Source organism: Oncorhynchus mykiss, chromosome 16 (assembly GCF_057628025.1).
Source record: "Oncorhynchus mykiss isolate SJ-2025 chromosome 16, ASM5762802v1, whole genome shotgun sequence".
NCBI lineage: Eukaryota > Metazoa > Chordata > Actinopteri > Salmoniformes > Salmonidae > Oncorhynchus > Oncorhynchus mykiss.
Genome location: NC_143037.1, coordinates 56981389 through 56999204, shown reverse-complemented (window position 1 = coordinate 56999204; position 17816 = coordinate 56981389). Strand labels below are relative to the sequence as shown.

General features: G+C 41.5%; 1 protein-coding gene across 21 annotated transcripts in view; it reads right to left on the bottom strand.

The window, feature by feature from the left end:
- Positions 1–183: 183 nt before the first annotated feature.
- LOC110492309 (oxysterol-binding protein-related protein 2) overlaps positions 184–17816 on the bottom strand; it is a 37044-nt gene continuing 19411 nt past the window's right edge. For 5 of the 21 annotated variants that reach the window (XM_090203473.1, XM_090203469.1, XM_090203472.1 and 2 more), the window contains 12 exons: positions 16502–16625; positions 16023–16098; positions 15190–15852; positions 14990–15087; positions 13876–14058; positions 11819–11926; positions 10508–10597; positions 6334–6457; positions 4323–4448; positions 4110–4233; positions 3781–3871; positions 184–3654 (listed from right to left, as the gene is read on the bottom strand). In XM_090203473.1, the coding sequence (XP_090059599.1) occupies positions 3552–3654; positions 3781–3871; positions 4110–4233; positions 4323–4448; positions 6334–6457; positions 10508–10597; positions 11819–11926; positions 13876–14058; positions 14990–15087; positions 15190–15852; positions 16023–16098; positions 16502–16625 (1910 nt within the window). In that variant the 3' untranslated portion in view covers positions 184–3551. Of the gene's footprint in view, positions 3655–3780; positions 3872–4109; positions 4234–4322; positions 4449–4758; positions 4835–6333; positions 6458–10507; positions 10598–11818; positions 11927–13875; positions 14059–14989; positions 15088–15189; positions 15853–16022; positions 16099–16501; positions 16626–17816 lie in introns of all 21 variants that reach the window. The other 16 variants (XM_090203478.1, XM_036947307.2, XM_090203479.1 and 13 more) reach the window with 6 other exon arrangements.

The following is a 17816-nucleotide window of genomic DNA, read 5'->3' as shown; positions in this document are numbered from 1 at the left end:
AAATACTAATAAATCAATTGCACAAAATATGCTATTGGCTTGTGATTCTACTGTACTAAACATCTGAGACACAGGGTAGAAGAACATACATTTACATTGACAACCACACAGTCAAGAGGATTTTCAAAATGTTAAAAACGCAACTTATATAAGCTATTATGAAAACACACACACAAAGCAAGATAAAAATCTACTTGTTTAATGTTGGTACATTCATCTTCAGATGCTAGTTAAATTAGCATTTGATGAAACAGTGATGAAGTGTGTAGATACAACCAGAAGCAGTGTGATCTGTTTTACATACATTTCCTGTACATACACATCTGCTGAGACCTAAACATTTCAAAGTGTTACTGACAATAAAGCAAAGCATAGAGATGGGTTTGAAAAACACATGTTAAAAACATGACTGATAAAACTAAAAACATCTTAAATATGAAATGAAATACAGGTAAATCTGTTTACTTAGGGCTCTATTCAATTAGATCCGTGTTGGAGGTGGAACTGCGTGAGAACTGTCAAATCCCCAAGCGGCTCCTGACTTTATACCTAAAGCGGACCTTGCCATTGGCTGCATGGAGTCATATTAAAAGAAATCCCATGCAGCCTTGTTTACAAGTTCAAAACACTGGAATGTGAGATATAGCCTACACCTCGAATTAGGCTTATATAAATCGAAATTGTACTTTTTGTTAAATAAATTTCAATTTGAGTGTCATTATTTCTATATAGCCTACACGTTCTCATTCTGAATTTCTAACATGAGGGGGAAGGGTGTGGCTTCGTGACAATGATCACAAGAGCAGCTGCTGAACGATTTGACAGCGCCAACGCAGTTACACCTCAGACACCACCAAAACATCCGCTATGTGGGTGTCGGCCATCGCCAGTTAATGCTTGGTCTGACTGAATCTAGGCCTTACAAATTCAGGCACTAAGCATAACCATTGGGGAAAAAACTATCAGTCAAGATAAGACATGATCAAAGGCTTCTTGGTTTGTCATGTCTTTTTGCCACATTGTGTTGCCCATTTCTCCAACCACCAGCAATACCACAAAAACGAAGACATTTGTGAAAGCAATATTCAGTCAAGATCAAATTGATCTAAGCTGGGGATTCATCTTTATAATACTTTCTTACAGACTACCATGGTGATCCACAGACCAAATTCACACAATCACTTTGGGTTCATCTACAGTCAAACAAGCTGACAACACGGTCATATGTGGGTTTGGCTGCCGGTGACAAAACTAAAGTATGTGTATTGCCATCCATGTAAAAGTACCCACGAGACACTCAGAGCTATTGGTTGGATGCATAGATTTTGGCGGTCATTTCAAATGCACAGTGTGGTTCAGGAGAGTAGGCCAGTTTGTAGTGCAGGGAATGAAGTGGATCCTGGGAAACCAAACTGAATCCCCATACGTTTGGATTCTCATGAAGAGTGAACAGCATTCCCAATGGTCAACATGGCATGTTTTACTAAACAGACACTAAAGTGGTTTGCTGCTTTTAAAAGACCTCCAGAGCAGAAGCACATTGGTTTACACTTTGACTCATGCATCTAGGCTTAATCTACAAGGCTTCAATGTAATGTTTACCACAGTACAATCAACTGCACATTAATCCCCCAAAATATATTAGATTTGTTAAAAAATTATTTGATGCCAGTCTTTTATAAATAAGAACCTACACATAATGGCTGACCATTATAAAAAGAGATTGGTGATGTAGGAGTGTGGTTAGAAAGCTACAGAGTTCCTAACACAAGGAAGGCAACAACAAGGGAAGCTGATACTATTATACAATGACTTCTCCCGTATATCAGTTATAATCCCATCAATTCCAGATTCACTTTGAGCTGGTAGGACAGTTATGGTGATTAGCTAGCTATATTTGATAAAGTAGGTATTTACATACATGTATATCTTACATGCTTTATCATGTTACAATAGTCAATTCACTTAATCATAGCCAATGACTGAAGAGCAAACCACCCCGCACCAGTCATACCTGTAGTTAAAAGGAACCATATGGCTTCAGATTCTGTACAAACCACTAGAAATGTATACACACTCGCAAACAGACAAATTACTCTTCTTATAATCTTACTAACAGCAATTATTTTCATGACTCATGATTACTTTAACACTAAGTTGACTAACTAGATAAACAGTGGGAGCTGAATGTACTGTAGGCTACTGCCACAAAGCTAGGGGTCACTAACGCTGTTAGCTAGCGAGCCAATAGCCATGCAGAAGCGTAAGAGAGGAATATTTTGTGCTGGGGGAATGACTAACTGACGGTCTGTATTCATAGACTGAGCACTGGCCAATGTGGATAGATACGTGTGTGATTGGCCTATACAGCAAATGGTCATTACTCTTATCTATACATATAACTTACATTACGTGACAGGTAGTGAAGAGAAGCTCAACCTCTGGACGTATATAGGGGCAGTGGTATAAAGTACTTCAGTAAAAATACTTTAAAGTACTCCTTAAGTCATTTTTTGGGGTATCTGTACTTTACTATTTATATTTTTTACAACTTCTACTTCACTACATTCCTAAAGAAAATAATGTACTTTTTACTCCATACATTTTCCCTGACACCTGAAAGTACTACATTGTGAATGACAGGAAAATGGTCCAATTCACACATTTATCAAGAGAACATCCCTGGTCATCCCTACTGCCTTTGATCTGGCTGACTCACTAAACACAAACGCATTGCTTGTAAATGATGTGTGAGTGTTGGAGTGTGCCCCTGGCTACCCATATTAAAAAAATAAAATGGTGCCATCTGATTTGTTTAACATAAAGTATAAATAATTTCAAATTCTTTTGATACTTAAGTATATTTTAGCAATTACAATTACCTTTGATAGTTCAGTATATTTAAAACAATTACTTTGACTTTTACTCAAGTAGTATTTTACTGGGTGACTTTCACTTCAACTTGAGTCCTTTTCCATTAAGGTATCTTAACTTTTACTCAAGTATGACAATTGGGTACTTTTTCCAACACTGTATAAGGGGAGGCTAACCTGGTTGGAATAGTCCAGGTGTGCTTGGTTTATTTTGTCAGGCGCAATGGGACCAAAGGAATAGTCCCAAATGTGCAAACTCGCCATGTAAAGCAAGTTAAATCAAACTAAAATATTGGAAATATTTTAAATAGGTATTCGACCCAGGTCAGATAGGGAGGAAGGGGAGGGGTACCCACAAAGCACTCCTGTTCAGGAACAAAACACAGTCTCCTACAGTCTCAGTTCCTTTCTGCTTTCACCTTTGATGCCTCCAATGATCAAAGGCACATTCACATTCCTGATTTCACCGTTGACTGTTTGTTCCATAACTGTTAGAAGACGAGGGAGGGTTGTGTTAACAACACATAGTCTCTCCTTGTATAACACTTGTCTATCGCCAGTTCAGAGTTCCAATGGGAGACTGTGTGGTGCTTAGAACAGGAGAGTGTCAGGGGACTGGCAGGAGTGAAAGGGAGGCTGATGGGACGTTGGTGGGTGTTCCCACGGAGACCACCTGGATCAGTAGATAACAGGGAGCTCAGAGTAATTTCTATCGAAGTAGCCCCCCGTGTAGAGCCAGTCCTGGGATGACGTGTAGGGATTTGTGCCTGACTGGAACCATCTGGAAGACACGATAATGGTTATTATGGTTTACTTTAAATTATATAATACCATAGACCATTATGTTCTACAAGTATGTCATATGAATAAATACAAATCTTGAAATGTGAGGACACTCAGTTGTCACCTAGTGGACCATTCCTCCTCATCCTTGGAACGGTCTTTCCGAGCCAACCTCTGTTTCTCCTCCAGCCTCGCCTTTTCTCGACTGGCTTCATCTGCACATACAAGAACAGTGGATCTTAAATGACCTATTCTGTACTTGGATACACAACCTTAACACTAGTTTCTAATACTTTGGCTTTGTGGATATGTGGCACTGACAAACTTAACACCTCTCAAAAAACAACAATGGAATCTGAACACAAAAAAAGACATGTGAATGTACCACCCCAAAGGAACGGTAGAGGGCAGCATCATGTAGGGTGTGAGGATGTAATAGAATAACTTCTATACCCATGTCTCCGTTCTCCATGGCTCTGATGTCGGGCCGCAGGCGGCAGTCTGTGGGGGCCAGGCGGTCCTGCATGCCAGGCTCCAGCTCATTCAGAGACATGGCAAAGTTAGTGAAGTTATACATCTGTAAAAATAACATTATACATAATTAATACCAAAATGTATGTGTGTGTGTAAGCTGTTGGGTTATACGCTAAGCTGTGTGTGTGTTACCTTAGCAGAGTGTTGGGGTCGTGATGATATCCTCCAGAGCAGGGTGCTGCCAGGGATCATAGCTACGGTCTCCTGGACCTCAGGCATGTCATCTGCATCATCGTTGTCTGCCCCATCAGGCTCCTCCTGCACACACACATATGCAAGTCTATATAAAACTAGCAATGCTTACAAAAATCTAATGAGAAGTGTATTTTCCTTCTGAATAAAGCAATAAAATCAGAAATGACTTCAGCAAGGGATACAGGGCATTATGAAAGTATTCAGACCCCTTGACCTTTCCCACATTTTGTTACGTTACAGCCTTTTTTTCTAAAATGGATTCAATAATTCCCCCCCCCCCTCATCAATCTATACACAATACCCCATAATGACAAAGCAACAACAGGTTTAGATATTTCTGAAAATGTTTTACAATTAAAGAAAACAGAAATACCTTAATTACATAAGTATTGCTATGAGACTTCCATTGATCATCCCTCAGATGTTTCTACAACTTGATTGGAGTCCACCTGTGGTAAATTCAATTGATTGGACATGATTTGGAAAGACAACACCTGTCTATATAAGGTCCCACAGTTGACAGTGCATGTCAAAGCAAAAACCAAGCCTTGAGGTCCGAGACAGGATTATGTCGAGGCACAGATCTGGGGAAGGGTACCAGAAAGCATCGAAGGTCCCCAAGAACACAGTGGCCTCCATCATTCTTAAATAGAATACTTCCTAGAGCCGCCCAGCTAAACTGAGCAATCGGGGGAGAAGGGCCTTGGTCAGGGAGGTGACCAAGAACCCGATAGTCACTGACAGAGCCCCAGAGTTCCACTGGAGTTGGGAGAACAACCAGGACAACCATTTCTGCAGAACTCCACCAATCAGGCCTTTATGGCACCTAAAGGACTGTCGGACCATGAGAAACAGGATTCTCTGGACTGATGAAACCAAAATTGAACTCTTTGGCCTGAGTGCCAAGCATCACGTCTGGAGGAAACCTGGCACCATCCCTACGGTGAAGCATGGTGGTGGTGGCAGCATCATGCAGTGGGGATGTTTTTCAGAGGCAGGGACTGGGAGACTAGTCGGGAATCGAGGGAAAGATGAACGGAACAAAGAGAGATCCTTGATGAAAACCTGCTCCAGAGCACTCAGACTGGGGAAAAGATTCACCTTCAAAAGGACAACGACCCTAAGCACACAACCAAGACAACGCAGGAGTGGCTTCGGGACAAGTCTCTGAATGTCCTTGAGTGGCCCAGCCAGAGCCCGGACTTGAACCCGATCGAACATCTCTGGAGAGACCTGAAAATAGCTGTGCAGTGATGGTCTCCATTTAACCTGACAGAGCATGAGAGGATCTGCAGAGAATAATGGGGGAAACTCCCTATATACAGGTGTGCCAAGCTTACGGCATCATACCCAAGAAGACTCAAGGCTGTAATTGCAGCCAAAGGTGCTTCAAAGTACTGAGTAAAGGGTCTGAATACTTATGTAAATGTGATATCAGTTTATTTATAATACATTTGCAAACATTTCTTAAAACGTTTTTATGCTTAGTTATAATGGTTTAATGTGTGTAGATTGAGGGGAAAAACAATTGAATCAATTTTAGAATAAGGCTGTAACGTAACAAAATTAGGAAAAGGTCAAGGGGTCTGAATACTTTCCCAATGCCCTGTATGTCTACTTCATGTACCATGAATATACCATATCCACTGTGAAATGAACTATACTTTACTGTTCTCACTGGTTACACACACACACACACACACACTACTACTACTACAGAGACCTAGACTACTTGTCTCATTTTTACCTTGACATTACGTCATGGCATTCTGACAGAATCATCAGGAAATCAAAATCAGAGGACAGTTATCAAGAGAAGTCAATGTTGTATTACAATGAGTCAACAAACATTACAAACACACACAATATGTACACTACAAGGCCCAATCTGCTTCGAAAATATCTTTACTCTAGAAAAGGACACCCATATTGTGAGACACTGACTCACCTGACTCTTCGGTTTCTTCGAGTCTCCTTTCTTCTCAGCCTTCTTGTTGGCCTCGTATGTCTGGGGGTCAACGCTCCACATGCACTCAGTCCACTTCCCATAGATCACACAATGCTTCTTTTTACTGCCAGGGACAGAGAGGGGAGGAGACATCAGCAGCCAAATACTGCAGCACTGACAGAATGACGCCGTGTTATCATTGTGTGTCACCCACCAGGGGCGAGTTCAGTAGGGAGAAACGCTTCAAAACCATTTGACACGGGAAGGTACTACTCTTTCCTGCAGTCAAATGACCTAGTTGACGCATGGGTGGAATGTTGTTCAAACACAGTGTTTCTATTTTGATGATAATGGTGCCAGAGGGGAAGCTGCCGTTTTACGGGCTCCTAACCAACTGTGCTATTTTTTATTGTTCAGAAATGTGGTGGCTGTTCTCTTTGTTCGCTGGACTTTATCCTGCTAACTGTTCCAAATGTCCCAACTGAATTTGGTAAAAGGGCTTTTATGTACTCTGCACCATCGTCTTGGAACGCCTTACAAAATACTTTTAAACTGGAAGAACTTGTCCCGATTGGTATTTTTAAATCACTGATGAATGATCTTGAGACTGATTCCTTGACCTGTCAATGTTTTTAATTTGCTGTTTTTGATTTTGTTATACTCTTGTGAATTCTATGGTTTTTACTAGATTACTTGTAGTTTTTCATGTTGTTTGTCTGTAATTTTTGTAATGACTTGGTGCTGCCTATCTTCGCCAGGACGCTCTTGAAAAAGAGATTTTAAATCTCAATGAGCCCTTCCTGGTTAAATAAAGGTTAAATAAATAAATAAATAAATAAATCAAACTAACAAAAACTTAAGCATCGTTTAAGTTATTTTGTCCCTAATTTAGCTATTAGCGTGAAGAAATGACGGAAATTCAGTGGGTCGTCGTCGGCGACTGGGTAAACCGCCTTTACCATACGTTCTATTGGTTAATGTGCAATCACTGGAAAATAAACTGGATGATATACGATCGAGATTATCCTACCAACGGGACGTTAAAAACTAATATCTTATGTTTCACCGAGTTGTGGCAGATAATATAGAGATGGCTGGGTTTTCTGTGCATTGGCAGGACAGAGCAGCTATGTCTGGTTTATTTGTCAGTAACAGCTGGGTGCAATGTCTAATATTAAAGTCTCGAGGTATTTCTCAAGTAAGAGTACCTCATGATAAGCTGTAGACCTCTATCCAGAGAGTTTTCATCTATATTATTCATAGCCATCTATTTACCACCACAAACCGATGCCGGCACTAAGAACGCACTCAACGAGCTGAGCTGTATAAGGCCAAAAGGAAACAAGAAAATGCTCATCCACTCCTAGCGGCTGGGGACTTGCCGGCAAACTTAAATCCGTTTTACCTGTGCGTCGCCGCGGCCGGTTACGACAGAGCCTGGGCGCGAACCCAGGGACTCTGATGGCACGGTTGTCCTTAACCACTGCGCCACCCGGGAGGCCCGTTTTACCTCATTTCTACGAGCATGTCACATGCAACCAGAAAAAATAGGAAAAAAAACAGCTCTTAATTAATCAAATGGCAACCCGGACTATTTACATTGACACCCCTCCCCCCTTTGTTTTTACACTGCTGATACCCGCTGTATATTATCTACGCATAGTCACTTTCCTCCTACCTACATGTACAAATTACCTCAACTAAACTATACCCCTGCATATTGACTTGGTACCAGTACCGCTATATATAGCCTCGTTATTGTTATTGTGTTACTTTTTATTAAAATAGTTTAGTCACTCTAGACCCAAACTGCTACAGATCTATATCTATCCTACCCTGTCTTTCTAAGGTCTTCGAAAGCCAAGTTAAACAGATTACCGACCATTTCGAATCCCACCGTACCTTCTCCGTTACTCAATGGTTTCAGAGCTGGTCATGGGTGCACCTCAGCCACGCTCAAGGTCCTAAACGACATCATAACCGCCATCGATAAGAGACATTACTGTGCAGCCGTATTCATCGACCTGGCCAAGGCTTTCGACTCTGTCAATCACAACATTCTTATTGACAGACTCGACAGCCTTGGTTTCTCAAATGATTGCCTCGCCTGGTTTACCAACTACTTCTCTGATAAGAGTTCAGTGTGTCAAATCGGAAGGCCTGTTGTCCGGACCTCTGACAGTATCTTTGGGTGTGCCACAGGGTTCAATTCTCGGGCCGACTCTCTTTTCTGTATACATCACTGATGTTGCTCTCGCTGCTGGTGATTCTCTGATCCACCTCTACGCAGACGACACCATTCTGTATACTTCTGGCCCCTCTTTGGACACTGTGTTAACTAACCTCCAGATGAGCTTCAATGCCATACGACTCTCCTTCCGTGGCCTCCAACTGCTCTTAAACGCAAGTAAAACTAAATGCATGCTATTTAATCGATCACTGCCCGCACTTGCTCGTCCGTCCAGCATCACTACTCTGGACGGCTCTGACTTAGAATACGTGGACACCTACAAATACCTGGGTGTCTGGTTAGACTGTAAACTCTCCTTCCAGACTCACATTAAGCATCTCCAATCCAAAATTAAATCTAGAATCGGCTACCTATATTGCAACAAAGCATCTTTCACTCATTTTGCCAAACATACCCTCGTAAAACTGACCATCCTACCGATCCTCGACTTCGGTGATGTCATCTATGAAATAGCCTCCAACACTCTACAAACTGGATGCAGTCTATCACAGTGCCATCCGTTTTGTCACCAACGCCCCATACACTACCCACCATTGTGACCTGTACGCTCTCGTTGGTTGGCCCTCGCTTCATACTCGTCGCCAAACCCACTGGCTACAGGTTATGTACAAGTCTCTGCTAGGTAACGCCCCGCCTTATCTCAGCTCACTGGTCACCATAGCAGCACCCACTCGTAGCACGTGCTCCAGCAGGTATATCTCACTGGTCACCCCCAAAGCCAATTCCTCCTTTGGTCGTCTTTCCTTCCAGTTCTCTGCTGCCCATGACTGGAATGAACTGCAAAAATCTCTGAAGCTGGAGACTCACATCTCCCTCACTAGCTTTAAGCACCAGCTGTCAGAGCAGCTCACAGATCACTGCACCTGTACATAGATGGGCTGTTTACAGATGGGCTATCTACCTACCTCATCCCCATACTGTATTTATTTATCTTGCTCCTTTGAACCCCAGTATCTCTACCTGCACATTCATCTTCTGCCGATCTACCATTCCAGTGTTTAATTGCTAAATTGTAATTACTTTGCCACCATGGCCTATTTATTTCCTTAACTTACCTCATTTGCACTCACTGTAAATATACTTTTTGTTTTCTTTTGTTCTGCTGTATTATTGACTGTATGTTTTGTTTATTCCATGTGTAACTCTGTGTTGTTGTATGTGTCGAATTGCTACGCTTTATCTTGGTCAGATCGCAGTTGCAAATGAGAACTTGTTCTCAACTAGCCTACCTGGTTAAATAAAGGTTAAATACAAATAAAATAAAAATAATTTAGTCAATCTTCTCTTAACTCTATTTCTTGAACTGCATTGTTGGTTAAGGGCTTGTAAGTAAGCATTTCACGGTAAGGTCCTGTTGTATTCGGCACATTTGATTTGAATAAACAGTTATGTTATATTTCAGTCTTTTGTGATGTATATAGAGATTAATATTGTGACTCAAACTCAAAATGTTATACATTTCAGCTCTACAGTGGTTCTTCCTTTAAAAGTTGTGGCGTACTGCAGCACAGCTTGGGGGTGCCGCAGAATTCTATGGCACGTTATTTAAGTGTCAGCCATTGTTGCCAGAATGATGCAATTTATCACAATTTATCTGCCACCATCTACCACAAACGGTCGCGCATAAGCTCAAAACTTTTAAAGGAAGAACCACTGTATATATGACATAGTCTTCTGTTTTGTAAGCCCATAATCATGTGTAAGGTGTATACCTTTGTTTCAAAGTAGGTTTGTTTAAGACTACCCAGAAAAACTGTGTGACCCTGATCAACTCTGCCCAATAAGAACACATATTATGTTTTCCGTTGTAAATACTTTTGTTGCAGTGTGTCACAAAACACTTCAACTGGACCAGTGAATTCAGGACCAGAGAAGTAAGCCATAGGTGGTGTATCAGAGTGCCAATACTTCCACATTCTGTACCTCTTATCCTGAATGTAGCCCTCTACTCTGTGTAGCTCCTTCCCAAACATGCCACATGGCTTGAAGTTCAGCACACACTTATCACCAGTACTGCTCAGGACAGACAGAGACCAGAAGAATGAGGAGAAAATAAACAATCATTCATATCCAGACCATTATGGCTCAAGTACTGTCTTCAGGGGCAAATCTTAACTACCAATAAAGTCACATTTTCACTTAAGCTTTGTTCACAACGCAGACCTTAACGCTCAAATCACTTTTGTTTTTCAAATCTGTTTTGGGATACTGACTGTCCAAACAGCAAGTTACAAGTGACCAAAGTGGATTTCGGTATGCTCAGACTGTAGTCATTTGCTGACATGGTTACGCTAGTTGTCATGGTAATGACGGGGGTGTGTGTACAGTGGTGAAGGCTGACTGGTGGTGGTTCTCGGGTTTCCTCTTGCTCAGCAGTTCTTGTGTTGCAAGCGAAGGTGACAACAACGCCTACCATAGAAGTTTCCCAGTTGCTTTGACTGTTCGAAATCAGTGTATGAACACTTTAAGCCTCAAAAGGATAAGAGGCTCCAACTTTCAACTTCAAAATTAGTCATTTTTTTCTAACCACAAGAGTCAACTAGCTAGCTAGCTGTTCAGCTTGCTAGCATATTCACTCATTTGTTTGTAAACAATTAATAAGCTAGTTAGCTACCACATCATGTTTTTATCATTAACTGTCAACAGAGTAGCTAGCAAGTAACAAGATATGCCAAATAAGTCTAAAAAACACTTAAGAGTCAATAAATCAGATTTAACCATTCAGACAAGTCACATCCCCAAGCTGACAAGGTACAAATCTGTAGTTCTGCCCCTGAACAGGCAGTTAACCCACTGTTCCTAGGCCGTCTTTGAAAATAAGAATTTGTTCTTAACTGATTGCCTAGTTAAATAAAGGTAAAATAAAATTTAAATAAACATGACCAGGAATCAAATTTGTATCGGATTTAACATCACCTATTAATGTGGTTTGAATTTGACTTGAGAATATCTGATTCCGTGTGTTTATTGGTTGTTCAGTCTGCAGGAAAAAGATCAGATTCGAAAAGGAAACGCAAAAAAATTGGATCTGAGTCACTTCAAACTGCCAGTGTGAACAAGACTTAACCCATTGACATTAATGCATGATTAAGTGAACATTGTATTGAAGTGGAAGTTAGGATTTGCCCCTATGTCTGTTCTACTGAAAGTAGTGGATATTAACACATTTATATGCTTCCAAACCAAGAATTGAAGGTAAACTAAGGTAAACAAAATAGCCATTCCTATATTCACCTGTGGTTGAGGATCTCCACAGTGCCATACTGCTCGATCCACAGTTTACCCAGGATGACATTGTGTACACAGCAGAAAGGGTTGGTCCATGTATAGACCTCACCATGCCTGGGGAGAAGGGGAGCAAACAAAGCCTCAGTACAATGGATTCTCACACACACGTTTGCTGAACAGTTAATCAAATGGCTATCCGGACTATTTGCATTGGCTGTGCACACTCACTGGACTCTACCTACACATACTGCACTGACACTCACTACATACACTCACACAAACACTACATACGCACACACGCACATGCATAGACGCTACACACACACACACTCATATACGCTGCTGCTACTGTTTATCATCTATCCTGAATGCCTAGACACTTTTAACCATACTTACATGTACATATTACCTCTACCTCGTACCCCTGCACATTCACTCTGTACTGGTAGTCCTTGTATATAGCCTTATTTTTTTAATACATTTTTTTCTTATTTTTAATAAGGAAAAGATGTTGTTCTTTTTAACTCTGCATTGTTGGAAAAGGGCACTTAACTTCACTAGGGTAGGGGGCAGCATTTGGAATTTTGGATGAAAAGCATGCCCAAATTAAACTGCCTGCTACTCAGGCCCAGAAGATAGGATATGCATATAATTAGGAGAATTGGATAGAAAACACTAAAGTTTCCAAACCGGTTCAAATAATGTCTGTGAGTATAACAGATCAGGCGAGCGAAAACCCGAGGAAAATCCAACCCGGAAGTACTATTATTTTGAAAGGCTGTTTTTCCATTGAAAGCCTGTTTTTCCATTGAAAGCCTATCCACCATACAAAGACTTAGGACCCAGTTCACGAGCTCTGTGGCTTCCTCTACATGTGGCCAGTCTTTAGGCATTGTTTCAGGCTTTTACTCTGAAAAATGAGGGAGATACAGCACTTTCAATCAGTGGCCAGTGGAAATTTCCATTCATCAGCCATGTTTCTCCTTTCCTATCGACAAAGCTTTTGTCCGGTTTAAATATTATTGATTATTTATGACAAAAACAACCTGAGGACTGATTTTAAACATCGTTTGGCATGTTTCTACTGACTTTTATTGTACTTTTTAAAACTTTTCGTCTGGACTTAGTGCACGCGCCTTAAGCATTTGGATTACTGGACAAAACGCAAAAAACAAAAAGCAGGTTTTTGGTCATAAAGAGGGATATTATCGAACAAAACAAACATTTGTCTAACATGGAGACCTGGGAGTGTCACCAGATGAAGATCCTCAAAGGTAAGTGATTAATTTTAATGCTATTTCTGACTTTTGTGACACTCTCCTTGGCTGGAAAATGGCTGTATGGGTTTCTGTGGCTAGGTGCTGACCTAACATAATCGCAAAGTGTGCTTTTTCCGTAAAGCCTTTTTGAAATCTGACACAGCGGTTGCATTAAGGAGAAGTTTATCTTTATTCGTATGTTTAACACTTGTATCGTTTATCAATGTTTATGATGAGTATTTCTGTAATTTGATGTGTCTCTCTGCACTTTCACCAGATGTTTGTTTGAGACAATGCATTTCTGAACTTAACGCGCCAATGTAAACTGAGATTTTTGGATATAAATATGAACATTATCGAACAAAACATACATGTATTGTGTAACATGAATTCCTATGAGTGTTATCTGATGAAGATCAAAGGTTAGTGATTAATTTAATCACTATTTCTGACTTGTGAGCTCTCTCCTTGGCTGGAAAATGGCTGTATGGTTTTCTGTGACTAGGTGCTGACCTAACATAATCGCATGGTGTGCTTTCGCAGTAAAGCCTTTTTGAAATTGGACACTGTGGTTGGATTTACAAGAAGTTTATCTTTAAAATGGTGGATAATACTTGTATGTTTGAGGAATTTTAATTATGGGGTTTCTGTTGTTTTGAATTTGGCGCCCTGCAATTTCACTGGCTGTTGTCGAGGTGGGACACTTGTACCAGAGAAGGTAAGTAAGCATTTCACGGTAAAGTCTACACCTGTTGTATTCGGCACATGTGATAAATAACATTTGATTGGATTGATTTGACTCACTTCAGGAGTTCTAGTGTGATGGTTCCCTTTGGCTCGGCCTCCACACTCTTGCCCCAGAACTTTAGTTTGGGGTAGATGGAGCCGTGGAAGACGAAGTCCCCGACTAGGCTTTCAGCATGGAAGGCACTGATGGGGGGGTGGTGGCTGACCTGCTCCGAGATCAGCCTGTAGCCATGGTCCTCTCTAGGGGAGAGAGAGAGAGCGAGACAGAGCGAGACAGAGGAGAGAGAAAAGAGAGAAAAGAAAGGGAGGATGAGAAAGAGAGGGGAAGAAAAATAATATAGGCAGGACAGGAGGAGGAAAAAATACAGACTTATCATAGCACATTGAAAATAAGGTCAACAGAGGAACATATACTTAGAAATGTCCTTGTTTTTGAAAGAAAAGCAAAAAAAATGGCCATTAAAATAACATCAAATTGATCAGAAATACAGTGTAGACATTGCTAATGTTGTTAGTGACGATTGTAGCTGGAAACGGCTGATTTTTGATGGAATATCTATAAAGCCATACAGAGGCCCATTATCAGCAACCATCACTCCTGTGTTCCAATGGCACGTTGTGTTAGCTAATTCAAGTTTATCATTTCAAAAGGCTAATTGATCATTAGAAAACCCTTTTGCAATTATGTTAGCACAGCTGAAAACTGTTGTTGATTAAAGAAGCAATAAAACTGGCCTTCTTTAGACTAGTTGAGTAACTTGGATTAGCTAACACAACATGACATTGGAACACAGAAGTGATGGTTGGTGATAAATGTAGATATTCCATTAAAAAGCTGCATTTTCCAGCTTTAATAGTTATTTACAACATTAACAATGTCTACACTCTATTTTGGATCAATTTGGTGTTATTTTAATGGACGACACAAAAAAGTGCTTTTCTTTCAAAAACAAGGACATTTCTAAGTGACCGCAAACTTCTGAATGGTAGTGTAAGTATTATTGTTAAATTCATGGGTGAAAGCAGGTAAAGATGTCCTATTAAAGGCTTGAAGACCAATACAGTGTGCAGTCTAGTCAGAGACAGGGAGGAACAGTCCAGAGCTACACAGCTTTTTACAACACCTCTCTATGCAACTAGGTATGGAAGTGTTGCAGTCCTGTCCCCTCACCGTGTCAGCTCGTAGGTCTCTCCTAGCAGAGGGTTGAAGGGCTTTCCAGTTCTGTCCCACTGTGACGCTACGGCCGACACGGCAAAAGCAGCTACCGCCTGGGAAGACACGAGGGGAGGATTCACTGTCTCTTACTGTTTAGTCATCCAACTGGGTTACCGGAAGCTTCCTTTGTTGTTACGGTGTGTGTATGCTCTCACCTGCATGCGCTCTATGGAGTGAGACAGCGAGCAGGCTTTGTTGTTACGGTGTGTGTATGCTCTCACCTGCATGCGCTCTAGGGAGTGAGACAGCGAGCAGGCTTTGTTGTTACGGTGTGTGTATGCTCTCACCTGCATGCGCTCTATGGAGTCAGACAGCGAGCAGGCTTTGTTGTTACGGTGTGTGTATGCTCTCACCTGCATGCGCTCTAGGGAGTGAGACAGCGAGCAGGCTTTGTTGTTACGGTGTGTGTATGCTCTCACCTGCATGCGCTCTATGGAGTCAGACAGCGAGCAGGCTTTGTTGTTACGGTGTGTGTATGCTCTCACCTGCATGCGCTCTAGGGAGTGAGACAGCGAGCAGGCTTTGTTGTTACGGTGTGTGTATGCTCTCACCTGCATGCGCTCTATGGAGTCAGACAGCGAGCAGGCTTTGTTGTTATGGTGTGTGTATGCTCTCCCCTGCATGCGCTCTATGGAGTCAGACAGCGAGCAGGCTTTGTTGTTACGGTGTGTGTATGCTCTCACCTGCATGCGCTCTATGGAGTCAGACAGCGAGCAGGCTTTGTTGATGAGGTATGTGTGCTCCATATACTCAGTGATCCGCTGGAGGAAGCTCAGGGGCTCGTTGAACACAATGGGCATGGTGATCTTGGACAGCTCCTACACACTCGCACACACACAGAGAAAAGCAGCAAGATTAGAATGTCAAATACCTTCACAGAAGTGGGATGAATTCAAACTCTTTAGTGTAGAAACCTAGAGAATGTCATAGTCTATAAATAGATGTGTGATCATGAAGTGATTCTTTAGATATGGTCTGTAGCCCTTACCAGTCCAATGCATTTCTTTAGAATGCCCCACACACTGAAGTTGTTTCTGGAAAACATTGGGGCGGGTAGTGTTGTCCTGAAAGATTTAAGGATAAGACAGACAAAACACACAAAGACAACATATTAGTGTCTTGTAGAGAATCAGAGAAGGTGAGTATCACCATGATGACTATCACTACTAAAGTATGTGACTGTAGGCTGACCTGTTGGATGTTATTATATACTGACTGGCTGGCTGACTGGGTTAGAGATAAATGGAGCATGTGGACTGGCCAGTCTTCTAGCAGGGTTAAAGCTATTAAGAATGTGAGAGAAAGAGAGGGAGGGAGGGGGGCAGTAGAGGGAGAGCAACACAGAGTCAGAAAGAGACAGATTACAATAGTGTGAGAAAGAGTGCAAGAGAGAACGAAAAGAAAAAGAGATGGATGGAGAGAAAGAGAAGACCTGGAGAGGAGGACACAACAGGAATCTTAGCGTACCTGTGTTTCCTGATTCCGTTCTCCTGTGGCAAGGAACCATTATTCCTCTGGGTGCCATCATACACCACAGCATCTTTAAAACTGGCCTCCGACGTGCCTTCATACGACTCATCAGAGTCCAGGCCTAACACAGACAAACACACACAAATTAGGGAAAGGCTATAGAGCCATTTTAAGTTTACCATCAGTCATGTTGAGTGATGCACGTGCATCTGTAGCAGGATAGCTAACACAGATGTCGGGACATTGACAAACTTAACAGTGATTGATTAACGTGAAAACACGCAAGACTGATGGCTATGTCCAACAAGTATATTATTCTTATAGCTTTATCTAGCTCTATTTGTGATCTTTGACCTTGCCTTACTAGCCCTTAGGTAATCACCCTCTGATGACATAGTGATGTTGTAGACGATAACCATCTGATTACATGTTTGGTAGCCTCTCCACTCACAGCCCGTCATCCCGTATACAGGTTGAAAATGGCCGATTTCGTCATTGATAAATGCCTAAATTTGAACGTAGTGGATATACAGTAACATGCTATACCTGTCAGAGCTCAGGTTATCCACTTCACAGCGCTGTATGGGTTTTGACTGACAGCCGTTCTAAACTTGAGCACACGAGATGACCCCATCCCTCCCGCTAATTGGGCAACTTTTGCAAATTTGTAATCGGAGTGAAATGCTGTAAATTGAAAGGAGACTATGTGTTCTGAAAGATGACACATTGGGGATTATAATAAATACAGCTTCGATGTTACACAATCAAATCACTCATTAGTCCCAAATGTGCACTTCACATTTCTATATTTGAAGACTCATGTCATTTACAGTATCAACATTTCTGATCGCTATGTTTTAACCAGTTTCAAGGATGGCATGCCTAACCTGGGTAGTCCTGAATAGAATAAGACTGTAGTATTGTGACAAAAATATGCCATGGAACACAACTCCATTCTATGCGCACATAAATTACAATTTGTCTGAAGTGCAGTTTGAAAGCAGAACACTAAGATCCTATTTTATAACATATAACATATGTTGGCAATAGAATAAGCTTTCAAATTACGCCCACCTGACCCAGATTGCGATTTACACATTTATAAAAGTTTTTGGATTGTGTAAACAACAGTAATTGTATGAAGGTGGGGACGGAGGGCTGTGTTCCAAACAAAAAACGATGAGTGTGTTTGCTTCAGTTCCTCAATGGCAAGGCTAGGAGAGCTCAAAAAAAGCACCTTAGTGACATGTTGACTAGACCGGGCACGAGCGTGCATGTTGGTTTTGTACATCCACACCAGACGCGATCAGGA